General features: G+C 36.3%; 1 protein-coding gene across 3 annotated transcripts; it reads left to right on the top strand.

The window, feature by feature from the left end:
* Positions 1-745: 745 nt before the first annotated feature.
* LOC131165411 (uncharacterized) lies at positions 746-15,476 on the top strand. Of its 3 annotated transcripts, none has more exons than XM_058123200.1 (2): positions 746-2,486; positions 15,232-15,476. In XM_058123200.1, the coding sequence occupies exon 1, from the start codon at positions 1,272-1,274 to the stop codon at positions 2,481-2,483; it is 1,212 nt and encodes a 403-aa protein (XP_057979183.1). In that variant the 5' UTR covers positions 746-1,271; the 3' UTR covers positions 2,484-2,486; positions 15,232-15,476. The 3 variants fall into 3 exon arrangements, with proteins under 3 accessions (XP_057979183.1, XP_057979181.1, XP_057979182.1); XM_058123198.1 differs by lacking the exon at positions 15,232-15,476 and adding an exon at positions 14,808-15,181; XM_058123199.1 differs by lacking the exon at positions 15,232-15,476 and adding an exon at positions 13,571-14,460.
* Positions 15,477-15,745: the final 269 nt, after the last annotated feature.

Raw genomic sequence — 15,745 nt, 5'->3', positions numbered from 1 at the left:
ATAAAAGAGTAAGAATAAGATGAGATACTTTACTTTTTTTAGGGGGTCCTTTTTATAGGTTTTACAGGATGCCTCTTTATTGATTTTCATACTAATAGATAGCAGGAGTTACATTTTAGTTATGGATATGTATTAGGGAGTAATTATTGATGTTCTAATTTAACCAATGAATGTTACCGTATTGATGATATCTTTTCATTTTTTTTAACCTTATATAAGTAAATACTGAGTTTAATGTTGCGGTTTCTTTTAGGTCATATCAACCATAAAATTTGATTTTTATTTTTTCACAAATAGTTAAAAATCAATAATATAAATAGAAAACTGACAATATAAACAAACACATTTTCATAACCTATTTTTTGACTATATAGAAATAGAAAATAACAACGATACCAAGTAGATCCTTAGATTACGTTTGATTTACGAAATACTTATTCTCATGAATAAATTAATTTTCGTAAGTTAGTTATATAAGAAATTTTATTACTATTATAAAGTAAATAATAATGTGAAACATTTTATAAATTTATAATAAGAAATAGTAAATTTTATCACGAGAATGTTTAGTTATTTTTATTACACATTGAGCGATTAATTAAGAATAGATAAACGATAATTACTTTCTTAATTTTTAAAATTTAAATTATATTTTGTTTCAACAGTAAATTTTAGGTGATAAACGACGTCGTTTAAGGAGTTTTGCGCATGTGAAAGCCTCGACTAGAGTGGACTCCGCAGATCGCGTTTGCTGAATGCTGACTGATAAAGGCGCCTTGTTCGATCCTTCCGTTACCGTCAGAAGGCCAGCCCCCGAGGCCTGCCTTCTCTTTGTTTTGCTCCATCATACCAAATACCATGCGAGCAGTACACCCCTGAACTAGGGTTTCAATCAGCAGTGCTTGGGTTTTAGCTTCCCAATGCGTCTGCTTTCAATTTGGGTTGTTGTTTATCCTTTTACTTTCCTTCGCTGTTGCTAATTTTTCTTTAGTCCTTTTCCCTCGGCTGGTGCGGGTTCTTTTTCGGATTGCACTACATCTTCACTTTCTTCCTCAATAGATGCTTTTCTGATTCCATCCGTTAGCTATTTGGCATTCTAAAGTTCAGGTTTTTATTTTCTGGGGAAACCAGTCATTTTCAATTGGGCAGTGGCACTTCTGTCCAGCTAGAAGCAATCAAGCCCTAATTCCAAAAAAAAAAGAAAAAAAAAGAAAAAGGGAAAAAAAAGGAGAATCTCATAAGAGGAGCAAAGATACCCTAAATCCTGTAAGATGAAGCGCAAGAAATGGTCAGAGCTGGAAGAGCAGACCCTTCTCAGCAAGTACTCAGACCTCCTCAACTCTGGAACCCTATCCAAGCTGAAGACGAGGGAGAAAAAGTTCAAGCCTATCGCGGACCACGTTAACTCGGTGCATCACCTTCAGGACCCAATCAATTTCCCTTTTAAGTGGTCCTGGCGAGACGTGTCCATCAAGGTCCAGAACATGCGGCATCAGTACCTGGGGGTGAAGCAGAAGATTAGGGTTTCGGAGGACAAGTTTGATTGGAAGGATGGTGAGAACCATTGGGAGAATTTCTTGAAGTACAAGGAGGTGTTTGGGGATGTGGATCTTGACGCCAAGGGGAAGAGATTATGTCAGAATGTGGAGGTTTATGAGAATTGTGGTTGTGGGGATGATGATGATGTTCTGGGTTTGGAGTTTGGGATTGATTGTGAGGATTTAGAGGAATGCGGTGATGATGATGATGGCGGCGGCGGTTGTGATGGTTCGGGAGATAATGTACTGAGTGATGGTGAGTTTTGCAGTGAGAGGGGAAACGGGGATGTGGGTTTTCCACGAGGGAGGAAGTTGAAGAAGGGTTTTGAATGTGGTGGGGAGAAAGTGGAAGAGAATAGAAGGAGGCTGGGGTTGCTGGGTGCACAAGTTTTGGAGTTGAGGGATCTGGTGGTGAGGAGGGAGGAGAGGAGGAGGGAAAGAGAGTGGACTAGGGATAAAGGTGTGGTCGAAGGAGAAGAACTGAAGAGAGCAGCAGAGGTGCAGAGGGAGGCTTGGTGGAGGGAGTTGGATGAGGGGTTGGACAGGAGGGAATTGGAGTTGGAAGAGAGGCAGTTGATGTGGGCAAAGCAGGAATTTGAGAGGAGGGTGAGGTTAGAAAGGGAATTCAATGAAGAGAGGCGGAAGAGAATGAAGCTGGAGGAGAAGAGGGAGGAGGAGGAGATGGAGTGGAGGGAGAGGATGTTGAGCTTACAGATTGAGCATGAGAAGCAGATGATGCAGTTGCATGCTGATGCTTGTCAGAACCAAATGCAGATTCTTGGTGTCATGGCTCGGCTTGTGTGTCAGTTTTTTGGGTCAGCAAATGATGGTTTGGGTGGTGGACTGGGGACACTGCCACCTCAGGTTTTGCAGAATTTGCAGCATCCAGGAGGATTGACTGAAGCTGTGAAGCCTGATCCTAGTTCTCCTTCAGAATTCTTATAGAGTGTAAATCAAACCCTTCTGTCTAAACATATTTCATTCAATTGCAGCACACATGATAATTAGGACAGAATGGTAGTGACATCTGTACATGATTGTCTGCATTACCAATTTTTTTCTTTCACAGTTTTATGCATTATGTAATTTTCTTTGATTTGTAGCTCACTGGAATGGCTTACTGTAAAGTCTGCTTTGTTGTGTAATTTGTGTATCGTCAATTGACATGTATGTTATTTTTGGACTTCCATCGGTCACATATGCTTTCTTTTAATTCAATTTTTTTCATCATTTTGAGATTGAAGATTGAACTTTTATTAATTGTTTGATGCCTATTACAGCTATCTCCGATACTAAGTAGCTATCTCCAATACTAAGTATGGTTTTTTGTCTTGCAGTTTTCTTGGTATCAAAGTAGGTTTTATTAAAATAATGCATCCATTCCCCCTTAAATTCGCAATTTTATTTTTTTTTTGAATTTTCCACGAGTCATTGTGCCATGCCTCTTAAATTGAGCCTATTTGAGAAATGTAACGTGGCAATAAATTAAAGGGTGAAAGACTTATGGGTTAATTTGGTCTTAAAGTCTAGGGATCAATGATTGGTACAATGGGGAAAATCTTGTGTTTTTTAAAAAAAAAAAATATGAATGCGAGGTTTGAGCCTTAAGATGGCTGTTTGTGTAAAAAAAAATAAAGAGTAGGGCTGTATCCAGCTCACCCCATCATGATCGCATTTGAGTGGACTTGATTGGAAATTTCAAAGTTGATTGCTTTTGTTTATTTATTAATTCTTCATTTGTCCGTTTGGCATTCATTTAATGTTTGCCATTGTTATTAGCTTGATTTTATTTATTTTTAATTTTTTTTAATGTTCTTATAATTACTTATTTATTTATTTTAACTAGGAGGGTAGATCATTTATCATGCAAGGATTGTAAATTTATCTTAGGTGAAATTTAACTACTCTAACACGAAGTAGGCATATGCATTAGAAAATGAAAGAGAAAATGGTAACATGGATCATAATTAGGCGGTGGAACTTGAAGGAGAAAATATAATAAAATTTAAAGATGAAATAATAAAAGAAGGTGATTCGACACTAAAAATCATGTAGACTCAAACACCTTTGGAATAGTGTGGAGAGTTCTATTAAATATATAGTGAAAGAGGTTTTGGGTCAATTCAGAGAAAGTGGCATGACTAGTAAAACAGAGACGGTTGTAGGATGAGGATGTTTGAAAGGAGTGGTTTAAGACAACAACAATGTAGAAATATGAAAAACTTTGAAATGTGTAAAGAAATAGGAAAAGATGTAAAAAAATATGTTAGTGAAACTAAACTTAGAGCATATAATAATTTGTACCCCAAAGATGGGAAAAAAGACATTCAGAGCTTTAAACTTGTTAAGGCTAAGTAAAGAAAGAATAGAGACCTTGGTAATATCAAATGGGTTAAAAAAGAGGACAATAGTATTTTTTTTTTTTAGAAAATGATGTAAAAGAGAGATGACAAACTTATTTTAATATGCTATTTATTTTATCATGCTAATTTCAACTCTACCTTCTTGGAGTTCATTCTTTGAGCAATTCCACCATTGGAAGCCAAGTAGAAGGCCTAAACTTAAAATCTACAAATGAGAAAAATACTAAGAATTTGATATTTTCCAAAATTAGAGTAAATGAAGTTTGCATTGAAAAAAATGAAAAATGAAAATGCTGCAGGACTGGATATCTCCTTATAGAAGTTTAATTGCTTAGAAGATAATGAAGTAATATTAATGGCTAGCTTATTTACAAAATTATGTGGGATTAATAAAATGGTAGATGAATGGAGAAAAGGCACTTTGTCCTACATACAAAAATAACAATGATATTCGAAATTGTAGTAACTATTGTGGAATTAAACTAGAGAGTCTTACAATTATACCTTGGGAAAAGGTAATTGAATAAATATCATTGTCAAATAAGTTTGGTAGATCAATTATAGTGGCTGTACATGATGCGTCTAATGAGATGACTAATAGAAAAGTTTAAGAAAAAGTTGAAGGGATATACATAGGGTTTTTATTGGCCTAGAGAAAGATTATCATTGCATGCCTACAGAAGTTTTATGGTGGGTTCTACAGAAAAGGGGGGAGTAGGTATTAGGTATAAGGGAGTTAGGATATGCATGATGGACTAATGACTGGCGGTATGAGTGCAAGTGAGAGTATATTATATTATTAATCACTATAGGTGTACTTAAAGGGTACCTTGAGTCATTTTTTTCCCTTGCTTTAATTATGGATGGAACTTACTGGACAATCCTGATTGATTTTCTTGGGAGGGATACACTCTGTTTCTCTCTTGCAAAATATCCCATTTTCTCTCATGAAGGACTGTGCCGTGGTTATGATAGAAGATTAGACGTGCAAACATTCCATCTAGATTGAAGGAAATACCTTTGGTTTGAGGTTGGAAAAAATGTGGGAGAGTCCTTATTTGTTCATTCTTGAACACAGTCACTCTTGCAACATGTGGCTGAAATTTCCTAAAGTTGCTGCTGACTGGTTTTGTGATGGCTTACCCATCTCTGGCCTGCTGGGAAGAGGTTTTTGAATTGTTTGAATGGGTAGCGTGTGGTACTAGACATCAATTTGATTAATGAAAGTGGGGATGTGATGTAGGACAAGAAGCAACACTTGAGAAGATCCATGTTGGAGAATAATTAAGAATAATTAAGAAGAATTGGATTAAGGGGTTGTTAGGTTTAGTTAGTAGTTTAGTACATGTTTATTTTAATTAGTATAGTATTATGTGTATTTAGGGGCTTGTTTATAGTTTGTGTATTTTAGGGGTATGTTTGTAATGTAATTTAGTTTTGGGTTTTATGTGTAATTTCATGTGAAGAGGGTTTCTATTAATAGTGTGTGAAAACCATGTTGTAAAAGCAGTTGAATTTGAATTGAAGTGAACGTGAGTGCCCCCCTTGTATCTCCTTTCTCCTCTCTTTCCCTTCCTTCCTCTCTTTAATTTTTTCTAAGTTCTTCCATGGTTGCAGATTCTTGATGCTGCCCCTGCATGGCTGCATCATTTGGTATCAAAGCCCAACCACGATCTCATTCTTCCATTTCAATCCCCCCATCTTTCCCTTTCACTCGTCTTCTTCCACCTCTTTTTTCTTCTTCCTTCTCCTTATTGTTCTATAACTTCTCTTCTGCTTTTCTGTTTCTTTTTCTTCTTTCTTCTTCTTCTCCCTTTTTCTTCCTTCTTGTTGTCTTCTTCTCTCTTTGTTTCTCTTCCTTCATTCTCTCCTTGATTATTCTCTGCCCTAAAGTTTCAATAAAAGAAGGAGAAACAATTTTGAACTTCCAGTCGTGTCCCTTTTTTTGAACCTTAATTTCTAGCCAAGATCTTACAACACCATCCAACTTCGCTTGTGATGCACTTAATGTTCTAATCTTTTCACACACAGCCGGTACCAAGCCCGGGTAAAAGAAGAGGGTTGTGTTAGGTAGCTGATAGCCAACATAGAACTTGTTAGATCATTACTATATGAATGCTTACCGATTATTATGAAATGTAATTCCAGTCATAGTAGGAGGAATATTGGAGTCAAAGTTAAACTTGATGATGAAGAAGTCAGTAGCACTAGTAGATTTCGATACCTTAGATCTATTATGTAAGTTAAAGGAGAAATTGAAGATGTAATGCATAGAGTTAAAGTGGTTGGGTAAAATGGAGAAGTACTTCGAATGTGCTGTATGATTGTGGAATACCCTTAAAATTAAAAGGGAAGTTCTATAATATGACTATAAAAGACCAGAGAATGTTGGGCAACTAAGAAACAACATATCCAAAAGTAAAAGTTGCCAAGATGATAAATAAGGGAGGGACGACTCAAGTGGTTTGGGTACTTACAATGTAGGCCAAATAGTGTGCTAATGAGGAAGAGTAAATTAGTTATTGTGAGGAAGAGTAGAAGGGGTATGGGTAAACCTTAAATAACTTAGAATGGGTAAGGATTTAATAGTTTTGAATTTGTTCAATGAAATTGCCCATGATTGCATATATTGAAGGAAAATGATTCATGTAGTTGACCCCACCTAGTAGGACTTAAGGCTCGATTTTTTGTTATTGTTGTATCTTCCAACACCATTCGTACCATCAAAAATAGAAACCTTGAAACCCTAGCCCCTAATATATTTTCACTGTCCAACCATTGGAGGAGGACCCTATGTGTTAGCCAAACATCTCCAGCTGTTGGCTCTCTGAAAACTTTAACCTTTTGTGCTTTTCTCGTCACACCACTAGGACCATTGTACTTTCCTTGATCTCCTTTCGCCCCAAAAATCATCACTGGAAAGCCACCACCGGAGACTTGTGCCTTATAAGCTGGTGATGCTCATGAGAAAAGTTGCCGGAGTCCCTTGCAACTACTAGTTTTGCGAGAAATTGCTTTTATCCAAGATATTTTGGGTTTCTTCCATGATATTTTCATCTGCGGCATGATATTTTGATTATGGATCTTTTATTTTGCAAGAAAGCGAGATAATTTGCTACTAAAAGCAAGAAATTGTTGCTGCTCGCATAAAAAATTATGTTTTTGTTGCTGCAATTTGAGAGCTTGCAAGTGACTTTTGTTTTATTTCAGCATGACACTCAAGATCTAAGGTGAATTGAAGACATCTCTTGAAAATTGGGAGTCAAGTTTATGGTTTTGCATGATTAGATTGAGTATTGTGGGCAATCATGTTAAGAACTTATGGTGATATATAGTTGCAGTGAGTACGTGTACAAATCCAGCAATATGGTGACAAACTATTGGACAAAGAAATGCCATTTATAATACCTTGGACACATTTTTAACCTTTTCCACACCTTTCTCAAGTGTTGAGGAAATACTTGCAAAATAATCATTGATGGAAGATGCCCCTATGAATATGGTTTCGACTATGGCATCACTTGTATGCAACTTCATCCAAAACCTCATTTAGAGCCTTATAAGATATCTAAGAGTGATAACACTACCATACATGGTTGTGAAAGATGTTTGGTACCTATCTAAATGAGTGACTATTTGTGAATTTGTTTAGTGTGATTTCATACCTATGAAGACTGGCCATGTACACCTTAGTTCTCCTTGGTTGGATGATTTGGGTGTGACTCAAATGACTTGAGAACACGTCTTCCCCTATAATGGTAAGAAGACTATTTTGAAGCCTGCTCTACCAATAAACCAAGATGGAGAATCTGCTGGAGTTACTTAACTTGAAGACATTACAAGCAAGAAAATGGATGTGTTTAAAGACTTCCAAAGTCTTTCAGACATTCTTATTGTAGAGTTTGTCATCTCCAATGACTTCATTGATGCCAATTCTAAATTTTAGGTCTATGGCTGTCTATGGAACATCGTTTCTTGTCTCACTCAAGTGCTGACTTTTGAAGAATCCTAGTTTACATCTTACTTACGATCCTCCAAATTTTGAGGCTGAATTTTTTCTAACTAGGGGAGAGTTGATGTAGGACAAGAAGCAAGGCCTTGGGAAGATCCATGTTGGAGAATAATTAAGAAGAAATGGGTTAAGGGATTGTTAGTTTGCAGTTTATTATGTGTTTAGTTTAAATTAGTATAATATTATGTTTAGTTGGGGGCTTGTTTGTAGTATTTGTGTATTCTAGGGTATGTTTTTAAAATAATGTAGTTTTAAGGGTTTGTGTGTAATTTTGTATGAAGAGGCTTTATAAATACTGTGTGAAAGCCATGTTGTAGCAGTTGTTGAATTTGAAGTGAAGTGAGTGAGTTTCCCCCTTGTATCTCCCCTCTCCTCTCTTCCCCTTCCTTCCTTCAATTTCTTCTAAAGTCTCCCATTGCTGCATATCCTTGATGCTGCCCCTGCATCAGGAAGTTTCTTAAGTTAGGACTCGGGTAGAAATGGAAGAGATTTTCGGTGTTTTTCCTGGATGGTTCAAAAGGTAATGGATGGTGAATGGGGTTTGTGAGTTGGCTGGGGATCCCTGTCTTGATACTGGTAATTGAAGGAACTTGAGCATTCATTGCTGGAATCCATGAGTTCTTGTTTGGAGATGATGATTCATACGGTCTAGGTGGCTAGTGTAACAGAAAGGGCTGTGAGGTTGGTAGAGGCGGCTAGTGTCTCTCTTGGGGAGGAGGAAGCAATGAAGATTGGGCCTGGTGTTGTCCTTTGAACTGGGTCCGACACTTGGAATAGAGGAAGTTCATTTTTTTTTTCTAAGTTGGGCCAGCAGGCCCAGAACAAGCCCATATTTAGGGTAATGATGGCTTGGTTATGGAAAAAGAAAGCAAGGTTCCTTTTTATTCAAATTGGGACAATCTACTGAACATGCCCCTCATATCGACATGGCTGACAGAGCCCAGGAGGTAGGTCCTAAAGCCCATGGAGCTGGTCAGCATCAGCTTTCTAGTAAGGGTCCAGTGGATTCTAGTTGTTGTGTTTCAAGTTGTAGAGAGGTGCAAAAGTCTTTGTATTGCAATATCAAAGCTCAAAGGGATGAGTGTAAGGAGCAAGGCTGTTCGTTTGGGGTTGTTGGAGTAATGGGCGAAAGTTTCAGGCAGAGCAGGAGCTGCAATGTAGGCCAGAATCTGGAATAGGTTGGGAATGGTTTGTGCCTGGAGGTGGGTATATTTGGGGAAAGCAAGGATGTAAGAGAATGTGAAATGGCTGTTAATCTGAAGATTTATAAGAGCAAGGAAGAAAAATGTAAGAAAGGTTTGTCTCTTTAATCATCATATGAGTTCAAACATGCAATGGGAGAAAATTTTTAAAAATAGATGATATTGGAAAATTTTATGTTTAGGAATCCCATAGTTGCTCCTAAATCTGACTTGGATGAAGGAGGAAATCAACTTTAGAAGGGAAAAAATTGTTGGGCAGTCTAGGTTCTTCTCAACCCCAAAAGTTAACTCAAGGGGTGAGGCTTTCCCTCACACTTAATGACTGACCACCCAATGTGGGATAACCCAACAATCTCCCCCTCACACATTGAGGTCTTTCTCGGCAAGGCAACTATCGGGGTCTCCTCCAGCACGGTACACCTAGTGAATGTTGGTGAACCAGACTTTGAAACCAGTGTTGGGCGGTCCAGGGCCTTCTCAAATCCAAAAGCTTGCTCAAAGGGTGAGACTTTCCTTCACATTTAATAACTAACCACCAACCCCTTCCACAACCGATGTGGGTTAACCCAACAAAAATGGGGGTTTTTAAGAGGATATTGAATTCTTAGTCTTTTTGCATGTAATAGTGGACCATTGTTGGATGGGATTTGTGAAAAATGTAATATGTTTTTGAATCTTTTGATGCATTTAGGATTCACCTTATTTGCCCCCCTTCCTTGTTAGAATGTTTGGATATAACTATCTTTTTTTGAGGGGATGTGATTAATCAATGTAGAGATGGGTTATTACCTACTCTTGTGGAGGAGGTTAGAACATCAGTTGGTGGTGCTCAAAAAATTTTGGATGACATGGGAGCCAAGTTAACCTAGAGGGAATAAAGTTTGATTGGATGGGGATACAAGAAAAGTGACTAAAGGTCGGTGGAAACTAGCAAGATTATAGAGCTCTATCACTTACAAAGGGAAGGGCTTAAATAGAGGTTTTCTTACTTAGTTATTTTTTAATTTTTTTTTTAAATTCCCTATTTAATTTTTTCTTTTTTTCCTTTTGTTTTTCCGCTGGTAGGATCTTCTGTCCTCTCCTACGCTGTAATTCTCTCTTTTCTATATCTTAACATATTTCTTTTGCAATAATAATACAAAAAAATGAACTTACTGCACAAATTCAAGGTGAAGTTCAACAATCTATGTTGTTTGCATATGATATTTTATTGGTTGATTAAACTAAAGGTGGAGTAAATTTTAAGCTGGCATTGTGTACATAATCTTTTGAATATGAAGGTTTCAACACAATTAGAAGCAAGAAAGAAGACTTGAAATCCAATATTGGTCATTTTAGGAGTAGTAGAGAAAATATTAAGCTTGATGGTCATTAAAATTATATTAGCAATATGTTTTGGCACTTTGGAGATAGCTGGGGGAGAAATTGAAGAAGATATAGTACATAAGGTTTAGTAGGTTGGGTAAAATGATGAAGTGAGACTACTTCTAGCAGTTAAAAAAAAAAAAATCTATAGGATAGCTATATGACTAGCTATGCTGAATGGATTAGACTGTTTTGTGACTAAGAAACAGTGTATCCGAAAAGTTAAGAGCTGTTTGGTACCATTTACGATTTGTTTTTTGTTTTCATTGCAATACATTGAAGAAATAACTGGTGACAGTGCATTTGTTTTCCTTCCTAATTTTCAATTTCTACCGTTGGTTCAGTTATTGTGGCCATAAGTGAAAATGAGAATCTAAAGCCAAAATTTCTAATTTTCACTCATTTGCCATTATCCAGAGTTACTTTGTGGAGTATGAGCAACCTTTTTTTAACCATGAAAAATTAAGATAAAATTATCTTAAGAATTTATAAAAAATGAAAATAAAACCAATTTTAAAAGTTCTTGAAAAATTGAAAAATAAGAAAAAATATCCAAAAAATGCTTTTCATATATATATATATATATATATATATATATATAAATTTTTTTTTTCAACCACCATATGCAATAAAATTGATTGGAGACTTGGAGTGCTAAATAGTGAGTTTAAAAATATAATTATTCTTAAGTGAACTACTTAATTAAGTAATTTGTTTCAATTTGGTGATATAACCAAGTAGTTTTTTAGTTTTTGATTTTTAGTTTTTGTTTCTAGATTTTTTTCTTAATTTTTTACATTGATGTTGAATCTCCTAATGTAGTGTTTGGTTCACAGAATCAGCCAACAATTCATGGGAATCCTTGTTGATTCTGGACTTGGGGTATTCCCACGTTTAGTTCACATTTCATAAATGAGAATCCCATTCCCAATAATGATACATATTTTCACAATGCTCTTCATATACTGGCATCTCATTCCTATTAAATAGGTGCACATCTAGATTCCTAGCCTGGGGTCAAAAGTATGAATTGACAAAAAAGACCATAGTTAACAACAAATAACAACAAAACCAAGTCTCAAGTCCCACTAGGTGGGGTCGGCTACATGAATTCTTTTCCTCCAATTTATGCGATCATGCACAATGTCTTTCGACAAATTCAAGGCTATTAAATCCTTACTATCTCATTCGAAGTTATTTTAGGTCTACCCCTACTCCTCCTACTACCCCTCACAACAACTAACTCACTTTTCCTCATTGGTGCGCTATGTGGCCTACGTTGCAATTATTCAAACCATCTAAGTCGTCCCTCCCTTACCTTATCTTCTACAGGAACCACACCTAACTTCATTTTTTAATTTATATTTCAATATTATACCATTCATCCATCGAAGCATTCTCATCTCAGTAACTTTCACTTTTTGGATATGTTGTTTCTTAGTTGCCCAACATTCTGATACATATAACATAGTTGGTCTTATAGCCGTCTTATAAAATTTTCCTTTTAATTTTTTGAAAAAAAAAACACCATAGTTATATTTTAAAAATTTAAAAATAACCTAAAATACATAACTTGTTTCATTCTCAATCTCACCTGGCCACTCCCTCTCTCTCTCCCTTGCCCTCTCCCTCTCCTCTCCACAACTACTTCTCCCTCGCCATCTTCCTCTTTTTTTAATTGTTTCTTTTTGTATTGTGTTCTTAATGAGTAGAGTATTTTTTTTAATATTTTATTTTATTTGTTAAAATTTGTGCTAAAATGTGCATTTGTGTTTTTGAAAAGTGTCACTTATTCAACTTATCCTCAAGACTTGACCAGACATGGAAAATCTTGGGAGTGCTATATTTTGGGTATCTTGATTCCTGGGAATCACAATGCCTGAGGGCATTTTAGATCCCACGAACCAAACACCACATACAAGTTACAGAAATGAGAATGCTAAGATGGGCTTGGAGCATTAACTCTAAAGAATAAGGAATGAACTTGCTTGTTGCAAGTTAATGTAGCACTGAAGAAAAAATAAGGGAAGAGTTGTTAAGATTTTGTGGTCACTAAAAGACCGAATAATGCTTCAGTGTGAAGGGGTTATTTGGTTGTGCATGGTGGTGTTGGGGGTGGGGGGTAGACCTAGAATAACATGGACTAAGAGACTAAGGATTGACGACACTTCATAGACCTAGAAAAACTTGGACTGAGATTGTGAGGTAATGGTAGCACTTAGCTTTCAGAGGATATTTCTTAGATTGTGTTAGAATGGAGGAAAAAAGTGGGACTTAAGGCTTGTAGTTGTTATCGTACATTCTTAATGTTATGTTGTTCCTTCATGTTATACCACTTCATATTGTAAAAGCATTTAGTGCGAGGATAGTTGTGATTGAATTATAACTTTGCTATTCTGTGTGACTGATGAGTGAGCTCCCTAGTTTAATTTCAATAGCTATAGCATGCAGTGTGGCACCTGCTACATATGATTTCATTGCTGGTGTGGGTACTGACGTTATAGGTGTAAAGTTGTATTTGCTGGTAGGGAGTGGCATTGATTCAAAATTTAAGTTCTGGAAGTATCTTCAGCTATTATTTTGGCTTCTTTTATGGCTGTTGGATCTAAAAGTTTGATATTGTCATTACTAATTCTGTATTGCTGGTATCACTGTTATCAAGGAGTTAACAAGCTATGGCTGCTGATAGAGGTTTCTTTCTTTGTTGTTCATTGGTAGAGAGTTATGTTTACATTATTATTACTATTAACTCCTTGCTGGTGTCACTGTAATCAAATGTTAGCAAATTACTGCTGCTAATTGAATGTTCATTCTTTATTGTTTTTGGTTAAAAAAGTTTACGTATACATCAAATATATTATTTTCTTTCTTGCAGTCTACGCTAGGTCGGTATAACTATGTATCTTTAATACTATTTTTTACTAGGAACTTGTGACAAACATTTATGCATATAAGTATGTGGGTCTATATATGTATTTATGTTAAGTTTTGTGCATCTTTTCTGAGAAAGTTGTTTTTAGTAGTACTATTTTGTTTCCTCAGCCTAACATTTCTCCTTTTTTCTTCTTGGAATTTTTGTTGTGAAAATAGCAGCCTCTGGTCTTCTATTGACAGCTGCTTTAGAGTGTGTAGCTTGTGAAGGAAAAGTTGACCTCTTCCTTCTAATTGCCAAAGAGGGGCCTCAGGTTTAAGTTGAGGTTAAGAAGTGTAGTACTAAAAGTTGATGGAATTGATCTTTGGGAGTATTGTTTGGTTGCAAATGCTGGATTCTGTCACTGGCATTAGTTAGAGGTGCATATCAAGTAAGGTGTATGCCAATTGCTAGACATCCTAGTCATGGGATGGAGGGCGTAGCTGAATTATGGACAATTTTGAATTTTTTTGGCTGCTATACCCGATAGCAAAGTGAAGTATTTATTTCACACGACATATGATTGACATGTGGCTTATGTTTCCATATGCAGCAAGAAAAAAGAAAAAAAAAAAAAAAAAACCTGACACGAGGCATATTGGGCATGCCCTTGTGTCACGAGCTAAGCTTGTTCAGGGCATTATGCTTGCCCGTGACCGCTTGCCTCGTGTGTTTAGGATGGGTTTCCATCATATAAATACTAGTGTAGGGTTAATTTCCAGTATTTATTTCATTGTAAGCCAAATAATGCAGTATGACTCCTTGGTCATTTTGTTGTTTCCTAGTGTCAGAGTAAGAATAGCCTAGAAAGCTCTTTAGGGGAGGGTGAGTGTTCATCAGTCATTATAAAACTCACTAGCTTTTGTCAACATGTTTAGCCTACTTGCCTCCCTCGCTAAGCACACTATGTCAATGAAGGTATTGTTAATGAATTACGTTTGCTTCAATGTTTACTGCTTGCTTGCCACGGCTTTCATGAATTGATTACTGTTTCCGCTGCCATTTGATTGAATGCTAATATAAGTGTTCCATGGATGAATATTGGTAAACAATTGGCTGGCTAGTTAAACAAGAGTGCTTTAGCTAGCGCTGCACAGCCCTTCACAAGGGTGTGAAAATAGTTGGACCGTGACACCTTGTAATGCCTATGAGCCCTACCTTCACCCAAGTACTGTTTAAGACACTTGGGAAATGGGACACAGGTACTCTAGGCAGGTGCTTTAAAAAGAAAATCTTTGGAAAATAGGCTAGTCTGACACTTCAACATAGTTACTCGTATTTCAAATATCTATGTAGGAAGTGTAGTTGCAAGGACATTGAACTTTTTCCTAGGGAGCCTGTGATAAGCGAAGGTGAGGATTGAGTTGACAAATTCAGGGTGTTGTTTAATGTTATGTTTTTAATGTTCCGAACCAGATGGCTCTAGTTTGCTGCTGATTGTGAGAAGCTATAGAGGACCCATACGTTGTGGGGCTGCCACCGTCGCACTTTAGAATGACATTTGTTTTGCTGATGGAACCTGTACTTCTTCATTCTGTGTAAGTGGACCAGAAGAACTGTCCAAGATGGCAGGAGTTCGTGCTGCGCACAGCTGTTGCAACAACCTTTTCAATGGAATTTGGAGAAGTGTTCAGTTATTTATTTTTATGATTGATTTAGTTCCTCCCTGGTTGCTTAGATGCTTTGATTGGTTAATAAATACTGTTGTTCCAGATGAAAATGGTAGTTATGAGGTCTCCTGCATTTATAATCAGAACATGAAGCTCCCAAAAGCTCCGAATTATTTCTGCATGCGTTTTCTTTATTCTTCACCAGTTATCTTGATGCTGATTTTGCACAGGCTGATGTTAGAAGTACCCAAAGGCCAGTGTCAGAGGCCAGTTACTCAGGTCTGAATTGATGTACCATCCAGTGAATCGGTCAGAATGCATCTAATTAGGGTCTGAATGAATACTATTCCTTCCTGAAACTCTTAGGTTTGTTTCGATCAAGCATTTCCTTTGGAAAAAAAGAAATGCATTTTTATTGTATTGTTTTTTCTATATTAAATATTATTAATTTTTCTTAATTAAAAATTAAGAAAAATGAATGTTATTCCTATCTAAAATGAAAAATTTATTCATTGATTTGTTTTATATTTTATTTTTCTCCTTACTTTTTTCGATAACTAAACATGAAAAAATAAATTCCTACATGTTTTCTTTTCTTTCTATATTTTTTGAGTTTCAAATATGCTCTTAAATTTGTTAATCTTACTCTAATGCCACACTCTCTCTCTTCAATCATTTCCGTACCCTCGCTTTGTCTCTCTTCGTTCAAAGCTCTTTCTTTGAGACCACAAAGTAATTGGTTTC

The sequence above is a fragment of the Malania oleifera genome, chromosome 10 (assembly GCF_029873635.1).
Source record: "Malania oleifera isolate guangnan ecotype guangnan chromosome 10, ASM2987363v1, whole genome shotgun sequence".
Classification (NCBI taxonomy): domain Eukaryota; kingdom Viridiplantae; phylum Streptophyta; class Magnoliopsida; order Santalales; family Ximeniaceae; genus Malania; species Malania oleifera.
Note: the sequence above shows the minus strand (reverse complement) of the source record. Positions and strands in the feature narration are given on the sequence as shown.